The sequence below is a fragment of the Lagopus muta genome, chromosome 17, assembly GCF_023343835.1.
Source record: "Lagopus muta isolate bLagMut1 chromosome 17, bLagMut1 primary, whole genome shotgun sequence".
Lineage (NCBI taxonomy): Eukaryota > Metazoa > Chordata > Aves > Galliformes > Phasianidae > Lagopus > Lagopus muta.
Window position 1 is genome coordinate 8,412,391 of NC_064449.1, and position 17,722 is coordinate 8,430,112.

Consider the following 17,722-nt stretch of genomic DNA (forward strand, 5'->3'; position numbering starts at 1 on the left):
AATGAATAATGTCATAATTTAAATGCCTAAATTGGGCTTTTTGAAGTTCTGCGTGGTCTAAATGTAGCACTTGCACTGACTATATGAGGTTCTCAAACACAGTAGTGAGGTGGAGCAGCATTTTGAGGACTTAAGCAATGTAATACAAATGCTATGAGCACGGGTGGAGGAAGGGATGCTAAAACTTCTGCTCCCACCCCTGCTGAGCTACTGTAGGGGTTTATTCCCAAATGGCCCTCTCATGGATCTTTCACACTGCTTTCCTTAGCACTTCACAAGATTTGATTGCCAAACCATGGTAAGGAGAGCGAGTGGTGGATCCACTGAACTAGCAGCACCAACAGCCACACTTGCAGGTTGCTGGGCAGTTCTCCAATAACAAAGAGCTAACTAACTGATACAGCGTCAGCTTTTAAATTGTACAGCACAAAAATCTGCAGAAGCGTAACCCTCAGACTTAAGTGTTCTTCCAAAATCTGGTTACCTGTTTATCAAGCAGTAATAGATGACACTAACCTTAATCTAACTGAAAATATTGTGCAAATGGAGCTCTGCAGTGTTGAGTGGAGACTGTGGCAATTCAATAAACATAACTATGTTTACAGGCCTACCCGTGACAGCGAGGATGAAGAAGACGATGAGAAAAAAGGAAGAGGTTGCACTCTTCAGTATCAGCATGCCATGGTGCGAGTCCTCACACAGTTTGTAGCCGAATCCTCTGAGTTTGGAGGCTACCTGACCTATATGCTAGGCTCTGAGTGGCAGTTTGACATCACTGACCTTGTGACTGATTTCATGAAGGTGGAAGATCCCAGGATTGCTAAGCTTCAAGATGGCCGAGTTCTGGTGGGTCGGGAGCATGGCATCACCACGGTCCAGGTACTGCCACGGGTGTCACTGCTTTAGTAGAAGCCTAAAAAGAAGTTGGAACAGGTTTTCATTTTTGCTATTTGTCACCTCCATGCAATACCTTTAGGTGAAATTTTGGGAGGGTTGTATTCACTAAGGACTAAGGAATACAGTGGGATTTTATGAACAATGAAGGTTACATCATCCATACAACCAGCTTCTTTTTAAATTGGGACCTTATTAACTTCCTGGTTAGAAAGATTTACCTAAGATTTACCAGCATTTTTACATGCCTAGATGTCTTTGAAAAACTGGTCTCTAAACATTCACAAAATGAAACACAAAAAATAAACACAAAAACAATCTTGAGAAATCTTTCAGCGTTCATGCTCACCCATCTATCTTAATTCAGATTTTTAAATCAAAATAAAGGAATACAAGCATCAAGGATAAACTGTAAGCATTCATAATGTTCCAGTCATGCTAAATTTCCTTAGTAGTCAATGCGCAGAAACAGAGCTCAGTTCCTGTCAGCCTACAACAAACAACACACAGAAGGCAAGAGATTTCTGCCCTTGAAGTACTTCTTTCTCCCTAGTAACTATAGCAGTGCAGAAGGCAGCCAGGACAGATGCAGGTATCTATAACATAGGTATCTGATGTTATGGTAGATGATTTACACGTCAAATATTCAGGGCTTGATCCAGCTGACTCAGGAATCAATTGAAAGATGATTTATCTCCTTTGGAGTATCTCAGAAACAAGGTCTTAGAGCAAACTGACAGGACTGTTTTGGCACAAGGAAAATGAAGATGGGCATCCATTGGGATTTTTCAAAATCCATTTTGCAGATCTCTCACTTCATGGAGGTCCTCTGTTCTCACAAAGGCACCAGGGCAAGTTCCCATTGCTCAGCCTTGTGCACTAATCCTTAATGAGTTTCAGCATTAACTGGGATGCTGAACATACCAGATTAACATGGTGTCTTGTGCTGCACTGCATTCATTGGAAATGTCATAGACAATACAAAAATGACTTTTTTTGTCAAACAAATTTGTTTAATTGAAACCATGCTCCATAGTTGAGATGAGGTGGCCATTTTTGAAGTGTTATGACATTTTATTAAATTATTTTTGTAAATATAGTAATTCAGTAGCAAATGAGTCCAACCTCTTGGGGGAAACACGACTTACAGTTTATACATAACTGTGACAAACTGGAGATTAACCACAGTGTTATGCTGATGAGACTAATGCTTTCTAACACAGTTGCTGTTCATGACTGGCTTTTGTTTTCTCTTTCAAGGTTCTGTCACCTCTTTCTGATTCCATCTTGGCAGAGAAGACAGTGGTAGTTCTAGATGACCGTGTAACTATTACAGATCTAGGAGTACAACTAGTTTCAGGCTTGTCCCTCTCCTTACAAACCAGCAAAGGAAATAAGAGAGCTATTGTATCCACCACCTCTGCATACGATATCCTTCATACACCAAAACAGGTATGGAATAGAGTATGTAACATGGGAAATTACAAAGTTCTGGATACGACCACTGAATGAAGTATCTTAAGTATTTTTCACTATATTTATATAGAATTGATACTCTGTAACAGAAGAAAAAGTGCAACTATTATTTTCACACCAGCAGTTTTCAGTAAGACAAATCATTTTCTTTGAAATCTTCCTAAACATGGGGGGGATTGCAGCGTTTCTTGTAGTTTCCATAAAGAACTGCAATCACTTTTGCGTATTTAATGTAGTTGTGTGCATTTGGAAGCATGGTAGAACATTGAAAACGCTGCACTGAGCTGTTTTCTTAACCTAGTTTGTTTAAGCAGGCTGAATGGGAATCACCATTCCAGTCTGTAACCCCTCCACATGTTGTACTAAAGATAGCAATGGAACTGCAGCATTACAGAGATTTCCCATTATAAGGCACTTGTAAAATTAATTAACCAGGACTTTGAAAATACAATTATTTTCCTAGCAGCGCTCCATTGTTCCAAGATAGAGTCTTGCTTAAGATTAAAAGACTTTTTTTTTTTGTAATTTTTATTAAAGTTAGATGACTGTTGTCTGATAGTTCCTAAAGATGAGATAAATGCCTAATGGCCTAGAGAGCTCAAAACTGCAAAAATGGGAAGCAGAGCAGACAATTTCATTTTTTCCTTTGAACAACAAGATAAACCAAATCCAAACTGTGTATTTATTTAGCTGATGACAAACAAACTGAGCACTGCCTATGTGCTCGCTTACATTTCACACACCATTTTTCTAATCCTCTTTTCCCTGCAGGAAGCCATAGTCAGTGCTTGGATTTTGTTCAGTGATGGGTCAGTGACACCATTAGATATTTATGACTCCAAGGATTTCTCAATCACCATCACTTCACTGGATGAGATGGTAGTATCTGTACACCAGAATCTTCAGTCAAAATGGCCTGGGGTGGTGGCAGAAGGGGATGGTCAAGGACCTCTAATTAAAATTGAAATGGTCATCAGCGAACCGTGTCAGAAGACAAAGCGAAAGAGCATTCTGGCTGTTGGAAAGGGAAGCGTCAAAGTGAAGTTTGGTCAAAAAGATTCTGATCAAAAAGAAAGCACCAATGACATTGATGATACAGATAAAGATTTTAAAAGCCATGCAAGCAATTCCATAGAAAAAACTGCAGAACAAGAGAGGACAGCACAAGAATGGTCCAAAAATGGAGTCCTTAGTAATCATGAGGACAATGCAAACAAAAGCACAACTTTCATATCTCCCATTGATCAGGAGTCCCTGGAGGATGACCAGCTCCAAAATAACCCAACTGCCTTCACAGGTTTTCCTGCCCAAGTAGAAATACCAGGAGAGAACAATCCCAGTGATCTCACATTGACTTCAAGAGGATTAACAGATTTAGAGATCGGCATGTATGCCCTGCTGTGTGTTTTCTGCTTAGCAATCTTGGTCTTTTTGATTAACTGTGTGGCATTTGCTTGGAAATACAGGCATAAAAGGTTTGCTGTGAGTGAGCAAGGCAACATCCCCCATTCCCATGATTGGGTCTGGCTTGGAAATGAGGTTGAACTGCTGGAGAACCCAGTTGACATTTCACTCCCATCAGAGGAGTGCACTACCATGATTGACAGAGGAATGCAGTTTGAAGAAAGCAACTTTCTCCTTAATGGGAGTTCTCAGAAGACTCTTCATAATCACATCCTCAGATCTTCTGAGTACCTTTGTGAAAAAGAAGTTAAAAGTGAACCTATAAATCCTTCTGGGCCAAAGCAGAAGCGAGTGAAGTTCACTTCCTACACAACAATACTGCCGGAGGATGGAGGCCCCTACACCAACTCAATTCTATTTGACAGTGATGATAATATTAAATGGGTATGCCAAGATATGAATCTTGGTGATTCCAAGGAACTTAGGGACTATATGGAAAGACTGCAAGACAATATGTAAAACTACTTTCTTATGTTTGTAATCACCTTTATGCCTTCTGTTTATGGATGGTGGAGCGGTCAGTCCAGTCAGCAATAGGAACAAGACAGTTCAACCTTGGAGTTACTGAGATGATAATCTGGCATCACTGAGCAGGTACAAGAGGCTGGCTGAGTTAAACCTGTTTCACCACAAACCAGGATGTGCCCCTAAAGCAGCTACCTGTAGGTGTTGAAGGTGTCACACACGATGGCTGTTTTTGTATACTGCCTGGTACTAGCAAAATGCTAATACAACTGCGCTCAGACTCAGAGGAGACTTCATTTGTTTGTCATTTCTCATGATAAATGGTAAATCAGAAAAGAAAGGGATCTTTGTTTGCATTGATTTTTCTAGTCGTCATTCTTTGTAAAGCACAGCGGACATTTCTTGCTTACAGCCTGAAACATGGCTTATATTAAAAGGGATATGAATGAATCTTATCTTATTGCCTACGTGCAATGCAGCCAAGTAGTCCTACTGTTTTTTACACATATAAAAAAACCCCACGTGGTTAATTTCCTTTTGTACTGTTTATGAATTTTATTTGACTTAGGGAACATTATTTCCATTGATCTTTTTTGTTTCTGTTGTACCAAAGTGAAGTACAGTAATATTTATAACAATTTAGGTTTTCCATTCATTGGCATCAGCTCCTAGAGATACCTCCTTCATCACTGATTATCTTCCTTCTTTCCATGTCAGTATATGGGTCATTAGAAACATAGAAAGGTGTTAGAACTCTTATTGGGAAAGGGTTTTATCTTACAGGGAACTGTAAATACAATAATAAACAACCCTGGAATACGAAAATCAAGGAGCAACTCCGGGTTTACTTTTGTCACTGCTTACATGAAAAGGTAACCTGCAAACAAACAGCACATACTTCAAAGGAAAACACAGCAGCTTCGTTGACAATACACATTATCAGAGGGAGAAAGCCAAATATGGTACTGAAATGCATAGAATAGGAAGGAGCAAATAGCAAAGAAGCAAAGGCTTGGAGTCAGTGTTGCACATTACTAATAAATTAATGCACTGATGGTAGAGTTTAGCAGGACATCAGATTATGCTCCAGACACCCACTAAGCCATCACTGACCATAAGGCTGCTAAGAAGAAAACACACAACCAACCTACATAAAGTCATTTTTCATTAAAAAGGGAGCAGGAAAGAAAAGGCCCACTGGGCGCATTATGAAGTGATTATTTGCAGTTGTAACAAGGAACACATGCTGAAGGTTCAAAGCTGCCCTTGCACAGGTATTATGTGTGTATTTGTGTGGAAGAATAACTGAAATATGTTGAAAATTACATTTAGAAAAAAGCTGAAAAAACCAACACACAATAAAGCACAGGTTCTTCTGATGGATAAGATCCAAACTATGACAGCCTTACATACAGCTGCTCCCACATTTTGAGATAAAACCTTAATTTTATGATTCTGTTCTGCTATTAGAACAGACCAGATAACCTTTACTCTGGCAAATTATGCATTTGGATCCTAATCCACCATTGGGAACATGTTTAGTATAACTACTGTAGAATACTAGAATTTAGATAGTGAGGCTACAAAGCAAAATGAGGACACCAAGCTTATGAAAGTGATTAAAGACTTTTGCTTGCTGGCGTTGAACTGCAAAGTCAGGGAAAAGCATCTGTTATAATCCAATTTTAAGCAGATAAAGTACCAAACCCCCACGATGCTTCCATTTGATAAGGGATGCAGTACTTGTACTGAAGTGAAATCTCAGATTGTCTAACAAACGTTTCCCTCCTCTTTAAATGCTCCAGATCTCACGAGGAACCATTAATTCCTTCTATGATCCTTGTTAATAAGAACAGGAAAAAGATTTAGCATCTCTTCCCAACATGCTCTTATCTGAGAGCACCTCACAGTGATTAACCTTGTCCTGATACCCAGTCTGGTCCTCCCCTGCATAAATCCATCACCAATAAACCCAAACTAGACATGAGACAGCACGGCGATGGTACCTGAGCAGGACAAACAGCATTGCTGTTTCCATGAATGCATACCCAGCAGCTTACAGCAACCAGGATCTTGTATGCACTGTACTCAGCTCTGTAACCAACTTCATGGTGGCCGCAGTTCTGCCAACTGCATCAGCAGATGCTGAATTCTGGCCCTATGATATAGGACTCCAACTCCAGTCACTATGGCACACTGAATGGAGAGACCTACAGCTGTGCTCATTTGCTCTTCTGAATCTTTGCTACGTAACAGAAATCAACAGCCGCTTCTAAACGGGAAGGAAAAGAATTTAGATGAACATAGTAGGTATGAAGCACAGCCCTGGGCTGAAGTGCAGTACTTTTAAAATGCAATATCTCACGTTTTACTATCAAAATAACTTGCTTTGAATGTAAATTTAATTTAAAATAATTCAAAACAAGTGAAACCATTTTCAGATGCACCTATTCTTTTTTTTTTCCCAGGGAGTCCAAGCTCTTCGTTATTTAAAAAAGGAATGAAAAAAATCTTTTATTCATGGAATATATCATATTCTGCTGTGAAATGAACAGCATCTGTAGGTTAATGAAAGAGTCTCTGGTTTTGAGATTATTGAGCTGAGGAAGTCAGGTGATTAAAAGGCATAATATGTAAGCATGCAAGAAACTAGAATTGTCTAGAAAAGAAAACAAACTCTACAGATTAATTAGAACTGCGCTTCAGTAGGTGCCCAGGGAAGCAACACCTGTAATCTAATGCTGAATAAAGAGAACATCTTATTTATAGCATAAAGAGAGAAGGCACAGCAGGCGAGTTTCTTTGCCTGATACCTAGAAAAGACAATATGTAGTGTCAATGCATAAAGAAAGAACAATTCAACAAGCAAAGAGAGGGTTAATGAAAAATAGGGAGTTTGTGAACTGTGAAAACAGAGCTGATGCCAGACCCTCAGCTCTTGTAAATCAGAGCTGGGGCAGTGATGCCAGCTGAAGAGCTGGCATTCAGAGAACACTGAAGAGCTAGTGGTTTTCATCTGTTTGGAACTTACTCCATTCGAACATCACACACAGCCTAGCTCCATGTGGCTCATCTATGCATTCTTTCTCATTTAATAAGAATTAAGGAAACGAGTGCCCTGCTCTCCTCTTGATGTAGAACCACACAGAGTAATGTTTTGAGCTGCTGTTTCTTAATTCATATTGGGGAATGTACAAGAAAATCCTACAGCCATATGACACAGTACAAACAGTCCATGATAGAGTGGAGAAAAAACAAAAACTGTATTTCAAGGTAGAGTGCCCTATGAATGAAATACCATTTTTTCATAGAGGAAATGCTCTTTTCTGAAATATATCATGTGCACTACATTGAAATACACTATAGTGTATTGTGAAATGCATACATTAACTGCTGAATCTATAACACTGAATATGTATATACATCACACCCAAGATGTTTATACGATATAATAAGTCTTAGATGTATAACATAATGAATTCTGTACAAAATAAACTGTAAGTTAAGACAATGAAAGACAACTTTTATATCTGTGTAATTTGTATGCTAAGTTATTCAAGCCTCAGTTTTCATCTTTAAATGTGCCCTTAAAACAACCACGTTGATTTTCTATAGGCAGATGTCTGAAATAAAGACTTCACTCTTCAGAAAAGAAGCAATTGAAAGACTGTGAAAAAGACACAGATTCTTCTGGAGAAATAAACATACTGTTGGTGTGATTTTTTAAAACTGACTCTAAGGCATTTTCCATTTGTACTGATCGAGGTGATCTACTGGTTGGGTTGAGGGTGATGTGGCCTGGAGTGCAAACAGCAAATAGCGATGTGCCCAACTGCCAACTGTTTGGGTGTCTCCCTGCTTGAAACACCATGAATTACAGATTATATCCAGGGGTTTCACTCACTCTTCCCTGCAAAGTGGTGCAGCCATCTCTTTCTGCAGTAAGTGATCCTTCCTCAGCAAAAAATGGGCCAGTGATCATGAAGAACGTAATGATCATTAGATGACCACTGTCTTGCAAAGTACAATAAAAAGGTAACTTAACCTGCCCCTTTAGCTCTCTGTTGTGAACAGATTTCGCTTCATTGTTATTAATTTCCTTTTAAGATGTCTTATGTTCCCATGAGAATCACAGAGCCTCAAAATTATTAAAGTCCTTTGCTGTTTTCAAGTGGACCAGAGCTGAGATCCAGTTGTACAAACTCAGGCAAACCTGTCGGCTGTTTTTGTGTTAATAGGGGCAATTTAACATCATGTGAATAATTTAAGGACCACTATTGTCATTTCTAGCTTATAGAAATTTGTTGTTATACAGAGTCGATTGAATGAATAGATTGAATGCTGATTTAGAAAGTACCTCAGAGAAACAATTTTAATGTCTTCTGGGCACAGGTTCCACTGTCACCACTTAGTATTCTCAACAGTAAAATAAGAAGCATGTATTGTAAATGACACTTTTTTAAAACCAGTGATATTTGGTCCGTAATTGACCCATTCTATGACCTTTCTCCCTGGTAGCATCTTAGTGAAGAGATCTCCAGTACGTCTACACACACCACAGTGCTACTGAAGCTACCAGACAAGAGTCAAACAGTCTCCTCTTCTAAACAATTATCACAGGAGCAAATTTGAACTCCCAATGTGTACGTGCCATATAACTGAAAATAATTACCTGCATTCCTTTAAGAAAATCTAAGAGGCGAAGAAATACGTTTTTTTTCTTCCAGAAATCAAGCCCTTGGAATTTGGCAGGCGAGAGTTCACAGTGCCGTGTGTCACAGATGAAATAGGTCAGATCCTGAAGGCTGTCTCAGCTGAAACTCCCTCTGGCCTTGTTAGGAGATAGGCTATGACAGGAAAAAGCAGAGATGGACAATTACCCATCAGGTCTGAGAGGTCGGATACGGCCTCATAGCACCTAGCACTGGATGCTGCTGTTTGCAGTCAGTAACACCTCTAGCTTGTAGCAAACAGAACAAGTGGTCATGCTGAGAGTTTGCACAACTGATGACACCTGGCACTGTGTGGCATCCATAAAGAATGGAGATACTGTTTTGCTTAAGTGGAGCAAGTTGCAAAATGAACTAGTCTTTGTAAGTCTACACCCTCCCATTACATTCCTTTTAGTGTAGCAGTACATTCCTGTTTGTTTCCGTTCCAGTGATGTGTTGTGAGCAGAGCCTGCAGAAGTCAGGTTATGAGGGAATAAAGCTGAGCTGTATTCTTGATAGAGGCAGCTTAGTCATGAAACTGCACCAAGGTGAGGGAGCTCTGAGGCTCCTCAAATGTGTAATGCTGTTACTTGCTTCCAAAAGCATACCTATTGGATTAAGGATTTATAAACCAATATGGATAAAGGCTTATATCATTCCTTCTGATAATCTTGGGTTAGTCTTATTAAAAAAAAAAATCAATGGGATCTGATGATATAAAACCCAAGTAATGAGCTCAAGATTTAGTGGAAATAAACAGTGGATATTTTTAATCCTGCAATTTAAAGCTGCAGTGAGGAGAGCAGAATACACTCTGATGCCTCAATATTATCTCTAGGAAGGTTTTTAAAAATAAGTAGACTTTAAGAAACATTCACTAAAAAAAATGTAGCGTGAACAACGTTGTGGTCCTACTGAAATATATGACTGCTCAAAAGCATTCATTTCCAACTAAGTCTGCCTCTCTAGTTTACACACGTTGCAAATAATGATGCCATTTCATAGTATATTTACACAGAAACCTTATCCATTAATGATTTCCTGGGTCCACACACCCTGCTGGCAGGCATTATGGGATGTCGTAAATAAAATATAAACTCGGTGCCATGGAATCGCTATGATTTCAGAGCCAGTCAGGCATTCCCAGTATTTTGTGCAATGCTGCTGGCCAGACCAAGGCTTGCAAAAGTTGGATCGGCCCAAACCAGACCCTGTCTGGCATACAGATACATGAGTTGGCTGCATCTTCTTTAACAAGAATAACCCCAGAGTGAAAGCTTACCTTCTTCGCTAAATCCCAAGGAGGCATTACTGTTTGTTGTAAATTAGCAACTTGTTTTAAACACTCTGAAGTGTTTCACATATATAAATAGGTGCCACTTATACTGCAGGCTATAAATCAATCTTTCACTTGAGGTAAAATATTCCACCTTCCCAGGTAAATTAATTTTGACAAGTACTTTATTTCCAATAGATAGATTGGGAGTGCTTCATTTTCAGTTTAATTCAATTTTGAATAAGATGAGTGTTCAGAGCCAAAAACCAGACAGGATGAGAATCCATACACAGCCACCTGGCTAGTGCAAGGAAATAAACCACAGCAGGGATATCTTTGTCTGGGAGTAATTAAGACTTTGTCCAAACATTTGCCCTTGGTATAAACTGTGTATGGGTGTCCATTTTAATCCCAGGTAAACATTCTAGTTGCATTATGCTAAATATGCATGTACTGTAAGTGCAGCATCACTGATATCCTGCTGATTGCACAAATTTGACACATACAAATGAAAACACTGTGAAATCTTTTCTAAATCTAAACTGCTAGGTCACTTCCAAAGGCCTGATTTATGAAGACAGGTTACAGGAAGCTTTTTTCTGGAGGAGTGAAGCAAGGACCAAAGAGGCTGGGATAGAGCAGGATATTTAAAAAATACACAAAATTAAAGAACTTTAACCAAAGACAGATGATGTTAATTGGGAGCTTTCCACTGAGATCAGCTACCAAATAAGATGGGTCAGCTGGGATCCCCACCCACTCTGCAGCAAGCACAAAAGGCTATTTTCAGTAGCTTTTTTTGCATTTAAGAGTAATAAGACATTGGCACTGCTCCTGTCCTGACGTGTTACAGGTATCTGCCTCCAGAGAAATGGAAGAGGACTGCACAAGCAGGAGCACCTGCAACCTCTGGACAGTAAGAGAAAGGGCTCAGCAGGAGTGGGAGAAATCAGAGAGCTCACCCAGCTCTCAGCTTGTTTCTTGGTCTTTGCCAGAGAGGGCTTCTACTGATGTTCTTTTAACATCCTGTGGCATAAAGGCAATGGCCACTATGTTGTGTTATCCAGCAAGTTAGCAAAGGGACTTTCTGACAACGCAGGGCTCAGAGCAATTCAGCCTTCTTTGAAGAAAGATCTACCTTGAGGTCTGCTACATCAGCTCACAGTAATTTGCCACCTATGCTTACACCCTGTTAAAGTCCACAACCACAATAAGATGGTACAGCAATCGTTGAGAAAACCTACAGCATGGATGTCTGCAGTAACAGCTCTGTTAGACCAACAGGCAGAATGTCTGGCCAATACCACAAACACTGGCTGTGGTTTAATACAACAAATGCTCCGTAATATAAAAACATGGAAGTATATACACCTGTGTAGGTACAAGCTTACGTGGTTACTGGAAATAAAAGTGGCTCCTCTGTCTGATGTATTTGTAAATATGGTGTGTCGTGCCTACATTGATTCATATTAGTTCTAGCCCAGTGCAGAACTCCTTTTCTGGCTTTCAGCCATCTCTAATGCCTCATTTTAACTTTGCAATCTAACTTTGCTGTAAAAGGACCAAAGCATGCATCACCAAAATATAGATTAGAAAAGGATTTCAGGCTTTTAGGGCTTGTGCCAGAAGAAGCTGAGCAAATAACTAAAGGGATTTAATTTGCAGCCCCACAAAAGCTGCATTCCTTTAGATAAGGTTTAGTAAAAGCCAAAGTTTCTAAGGGCATTCCCTACTTTGGAAAGAGTTCTTTTTATTCTTGCTGTCTTTCTTTCTATTTGCAACACAAGCAGAAAATACATTGAGAAAGGAAAGTTGGCAGGATAGCTGATCACGGTGGGGATGTAAGGAGCCATTTCAGCATTCCCAATTACTTCTTGAAGAGGAAGATGCTGATGACTGCCATGCTGTAAGCCATGCAACTGCACCACCTTCTGGACCCTGTCCAAAGTAGAACAGAGACATGCTTCCTTAGGGTGACTTTCCTGCACACAGGTGAAGATATATGGTGCATCAGAATCCAGACAGGGATAGCAGGGGAGCAGGAAGAAAATGTTTATAGTAAATTCCAAAGCTCAATGTACTGGTAAGGATTTTGCACTTGAGTAACAAAGAATAAATCAGTCAACCATTTTCTTAATAGGAAAAGATATTACACACCCAGGAGCCACTATGGCATTCCTGAAACAACTGCTTCTACTTTAAACTAAGCTTCATTTAAATAAAGACACTTGACATAGTATTTCCGAAGGCAAACAAGGATCAAAGCAAGGATTTTGCTGTATGTTCAGCTATTATTTGACTGGGCTATGTTTCTTTACAATGGCTTACTTTGTTAGGCTCTTGGTCATTGTAACTCATGAGGATGTATGGTATTTTCGAAGGAAATGCTAGTAAGCACTGTGTGTTCCAGCAGTCTGAATAATGGAAGCATGCATTTGTCAATATAATAGAGTTTGTAAAGCAGCTAGTTCCCTCGACTTGCCAGAAGCTGGTAACTGGGGCCATGCTGGGAGACATACAGCTGTGTGGGGCTGTCTCCTGCTTTTATTTTCTGCCATTTTTTAAGTATGGACACATTCAAAATGTTAACAAACAAACAAACAAACAACACACCACAACACTAAAGTTAAACCAAAGCACAAACAAACAACCTCCCCTTCCCTTCCCTCCTCCCCCACATCCCATCAAGTAAAAATGCTGTAGCTGCCTTCCTACACTGGTGCAGACCAGAGAGAAAGAAGGCAGCAATAGGTGTTCTAACTGTTCAAAGGGAAAGAAGAGCACACGGGTGGGAAGGAAACAGCAGATACCAGAGCACTGCTCAGCAGTGCTGACAGCCGACTCTGGCCCAGGCTGAGCCCTCTTTAAAAAGCTGCTGGGATTCTGAAGTACTCTTTGGTATTTACATCCTTTCTGACATCCCTTATAGAATTCAAATGCCTTTAACAAACCTTTTAGGTAGGCATAAGCTTAGATCATCCTGAAAGCTAACAGGGCTTGTGCTCCCCAGTTCCAGTGGGTAGCATTCTCCAAGTGCCATCAATGATTTACGACCTTAACCTCACAGTCTGGCAGCACCATTCGGTCACATTTGCAGTTTTTTATGCTTAAGCAGTGCATGCACCAAGAGAAGCTTATGGGAGCCACAAGGACAGATAACCTGCCACTGACTTTGCCACCTTTGCTGAGAAGGACTTGGTCCAATGCGAGCTTTTTTCCTCTTTGCTGCAGAAAGGGGCACTTCTCTTTATTCCTAAATTAGAAAACACATGCTCTGTCATTTCGACTATAGTCATAACTTAGTGAGCTATTAAATATGAACCAGTTCACTGAGCAGAGAAACTAAAATGAAAAACAAATCCCCAAATTAGTAAAAAAATAATAATCGTAATGCCTCAGGCAACATCTTTTTAACTCCCATCACATCGAACCCATCCAATTAGTTTCAAAACCATGCACCTGCTTTCTCCTTCTCTTTTCTCTTTCCTTTGGTCTACATACATCCTTCCAAGGCCAGGAAAAGCTACTCAGCACTGCTAAGACTAAACCTGGAATACTGTTTTCACTTCTGCACTCACCAGAGGCAGTCTGACAAAGCGGTATGTCAAATGGACGTGTGTATGAATCAAAGAAGTATCACCAAATTCCTCCATGCTTAAGAAATGGCACCCACTGACACCTACTGAATGTTTATGGAGACCAAACAGTGGATGTGAGCACTGTGAGGCAGTGGGTGGTGTGTTGCAGCAGCAGTGGCAGCGATGTGAAAGATGCCACGTTCCAGATGGCCGCATAGATTTTTATGAACGTGGCATGCATGCCTGTGGAAATAAGTAGGAGGCACTACTTTCAGAGCAAGCTACGTACCTGTTCCTCTGGCATGGAGCTGAGGAAGGGTGGATCAGGGATAGGTGACACATAAGGACTGCTCTGTTCTGTTGTAGCTGCATCCTGAGCAAAATGAACAAAATGTGAGCGTTACCTTAGGTAAGCAATTAAACAGATGTTGAACTTTTCAGTCACAGAGAAACACGCTCTGCCATGCAGCAAGGGATGGTGCATGAAGAATAAGATCACACACTTGACACAGAGGTATGATAGAGAGGGCAGATCTGTACACCACTGATTCCCTAAAGAATCAAAGACATTGTAGAGAATGTGGGGAGCACAAACGAAGTGTTGCATTTTGGAGGTAGGGATCATGATGGCCTGAATGGGACAGCTGTAAATAACACCAGCAGGACTTGTTTCTGCTCCCGCAGCTCACAGTGAAGGTACAACATCCCATACCACCTATCTCCTGGGGAATGCTGCGCAGCTCTCAAGTTGACACAGCCAGCTTACAGTGCCTTCTATGACATTCTCTCTCCCTCCCTTATAGCCACACACTACTGCCCAGCAGAGCAGAGCTCTAGGTGCCACAACCACCTGTCTTCTCTTAGCTACAGGTTTCCCAAAGGCAGAGCCATCTCAGGCTGCACTGCTTGGCATGTTCCAACAACCTGATTTAAGATATTCTGAAAGGGACTATTTTTAGGGTCGTATTATATACATTTACACATTTCCCTCCTACGGAGGCAGCCCACATTTGGTGCTTCATTGACCCTGTTCTAATGCTAGAAAGCACTTTGGCTGTCCCTCTCTCTTCTGGTGTAATCTCAGGATAAATCAGAGGAGATGATGTGCAGCAAGTTCTGGTATCCCTTTGTCAAACGCCCATCCAAGCTGGAGGTGTCAGTGTGCCACTGACAGGCTGTGTTCTGTAAGGTTCCCATTTGTGTGCATGCCATGCTCATGTACTAGATAGAATGTCCCCTCTACACAGGAAAAGGTAAGAAGTATTTCTGCCATTTTTCTAGGCCTTTTGGCACTAGACTCATTGAGGTGACGTGTTTTTTATTCGCTTTCACTTTTCTCCTTCAGACACTGTAAGAGGCATTGCAACTTTACTAATTTATTTGCAGAAACCATTGAAGATTACATCTACTGTGATCAAATCCCCTTAAGTAAAATATAAACCACTACTTCTCTGAATGTAAAGCCTAGATCAATAATGGACATGAAATCATCAAGTTTAATCTCAAACACAGTGAACCCAAGTAATCACTCTTCTTGATATAAAACTAATTCTGTTTGACAATAAAATACTACTGGTCTGTGCTATAAACCAATGGAACAAATAACTTTCTTAACCCTGACAGCTGCTGTCCAAAATCATTACATCTCCTCTCCTTAGTGATCAAGCATTTCACTGTAGTACTATTTTAGCTCAATTCCCTTTCTACGAAACCCATCATATACACCAGAAGTTCGGGAAGAGTTTCTTTTAAAGCAAAGACTAATACTATTTTTCTTCTCCCTCTATTTGCCAAAATGGCACAGGTTGTATGATGAACGCACAAACAACACATATGATGCTCCCTGGCAAATAGCTAGATCATCTCAAATGTAAGTGTGAGATGAATTAACTTGAGGCCCAAAAGCACCTAGCACAAAATGTGTAATCAATAGCAATGATGCTGAAATGCAGTTTCCAGCCCAGCACATATGGGGATGCCTGCAGACACATGCTAACAGCACCTGGCCACATTCTTGTCATGTTTCTCATTTGTAGAGCTCCCTGTCTAATCTTGACGCCCAGTCTGTAAATTCCTGGTGTTGCTGACAAATAATGCTCCAGACATCCAAGATATAAAAGATGCCTCAGCTGTCCAAACACACCAGAGCTTGCAATTATGAAAACCAAGCTTTGCTGATCTTTAGGGTGATAGCCAGCTGAAGTCCAAAACACTATTACTCCAGGAAACAGGAGTGTTATCTAAGTAATAACTTGCCTTGCAATAAAGCAAAGGCAGGCGAGCAGAATGGGAACAAGGAGTGACTGAGCAGATGCACCAAACCACTGGGCTTGGAGAGGCCATTGCTTCTTGCTCTCCACTTGCAACTGGAAGAAATGATGTGAAACTGATTCTATCACTCTCCAATTTTTGATAATGCCTTGCATGTTTCTCTCACTATTTAAAGTATGACAAAAGGAAGCCACAGCACTCTTTGCTGAGTGGGTTCAACATCTGTTTTTTTCTCCCATCCTACTGGCAGAATACTTCACATTGAGATCCTCATTTCATTACACCAGATAGATCCTTCAGGCTCTCAAGCTTTCAAAGCTCTGGATTTTCAAGAGCTCTCCTTACATACAGAAAGCACCCAAGGGCAGAGCTAATTCCAGGATCTGGATCTGTCTGTGATTTACCTGCCTACCACAGATTCTCTGTTCTTAAAACCATACTCTGGGATTATTATTTTTGTCTAAATTCTTCCAGCAAATAACTGCACATAAGAACAGCCAGATCAGAGCAGAGCACAATCTAAGTCAGATCCCTTCCCATCCAAGTTAGTGAAAGTCGGATTGTCTCAGTGCTGAAATTCAGGGCTGGCAGTTACTGAACAAGAGCCAATGGCTGTTATCATCTCCTTTATGTCAAAGCTTGAATTTTTCCCCCCCTCCTTTCAATACTTCTGAAAACGTACACCCTGTCACAGCCCTTGATAGCAGTTTGGCACCCCTGGAACTGAGAAATTTTAATGTTCTGTTGGCTTTTTATCCCGACACCTTAAGAAAAAAAGAAAGACAACTTGTTACGGTGAAAGAGGAGAGGCAGGAACGTTGGTTATTGTGTGAGCAACATACACAATTCAAGCGTTGCAACCTCAAAATTGTAACTTTGGGAGTAACTAATGGGAATAAATAGCTCTGAAACTGAGCAGGATTTACTTTCTGTGCAGGTAGGAAGTGTTGCTTTCTGCTTGGGCCTCGGGTATCTGGGTTAGGGAAGATCTTAAAAATGGAGCAAATCAACAGCCTCATCTCTTGTCAGAAAGAAACAACGCCTATTTCTTTACCCTTGCAAATGTATTCAGAGTGATAGTTTATAATTATACATCTAAAGATTCTGAAAGATAATGAATTTAGTATTTTAAACATGCCAGATTTTAAATGACAATTACGGCTTTCTGTGGTTCGAGAATCAACATGCTGTTTTTCTTCTGTTGGGTAAATACTCATCAGCACCACGATGGCATTCTGGCAGCAATTATTTAGAGCTTAGTCAGAAATTGATTTCCACTATTACCTATCAGGAATGATGCAGAAACCTGTCTGGCACTGAGGTAGGAAGCTTGAACCTTCAGCCCGAAAGCAGGATGCGCATTCCAGCTTTCCAATACACTCTATAATGCGACAGGACCCTATTTTAGGATGGAACAGGCTGACAGACACACCTCTTTGACAACACCTGAATACCCTGGTGATAAAAATGCTGTGGGAGATATAGATTCAAAGGCTTTTTTAGATTCAAAGAGCTGCTTTTGTGCTGGAGCTCTCTCCTTTTACCTGTCCGTCCCAGCAATCCAATTGCTCCACTTGCATCAGACA

General features: G+C 40.5%; 1 protein-coding gene and 1 long non-coding RNA gene across 3 annotated transcripts in view; one reads left to right on the forward strand and one right to left on the reverse strand.

The window, feature by feature from the left end:
* TMEM132B (transmembrane protein 132B) overlaps nucleotides 1–6,762 on the forward strand; it is a 182,796-nt gene extending 176,034 nt beyond the window's left edge. For both annotated transcript variants that reach the window (XM_048963875.1, XM_048963874.1), the window contains exons 7-9: nucleotides 606–879; nucleotides 2,155–2,346; nucleotides 3,142–6,762. In XM_048963875.1, coding sequence (XP_048819832.1) covers nucleotides 606–879; nucleotides 2,155–2,346; nucleotides 3,142–4,293 — 1,618 coding nt within the window. In that variant the 3' untranslated portion in view covers nucleotides 4,294–6,762. The remainder of the gene's footprint in view (nucleotides 1–605; nucleotides 880–2,154; nucleotides 2,347–3,141) is intronic.
* A 5,354-nt stretch (nucleotides 6,763–12,116) lies between these two features.
* The window catches only part of LOC125701789 (uncharacterized), a 40,147-nt gene continuing 34,541 nt past the window's right edge, over nucleotides 12,117–17,722 (reverse strand). The window contains exons 2-3 of the long non-coding RNA XR_007380360.1: nucleotides 14,155–14,238; nucleotides 12,117–12,225 (exon numbers count right to left, since the gene is read on the reverse strand). This is a non-coding gene — a long non-coding RNA (uncharacterized LOC125701789). The remainder of the gene's footprint in view (nucleotides 12,226–14,154; nucleotides 14,239–17,722) is intronic.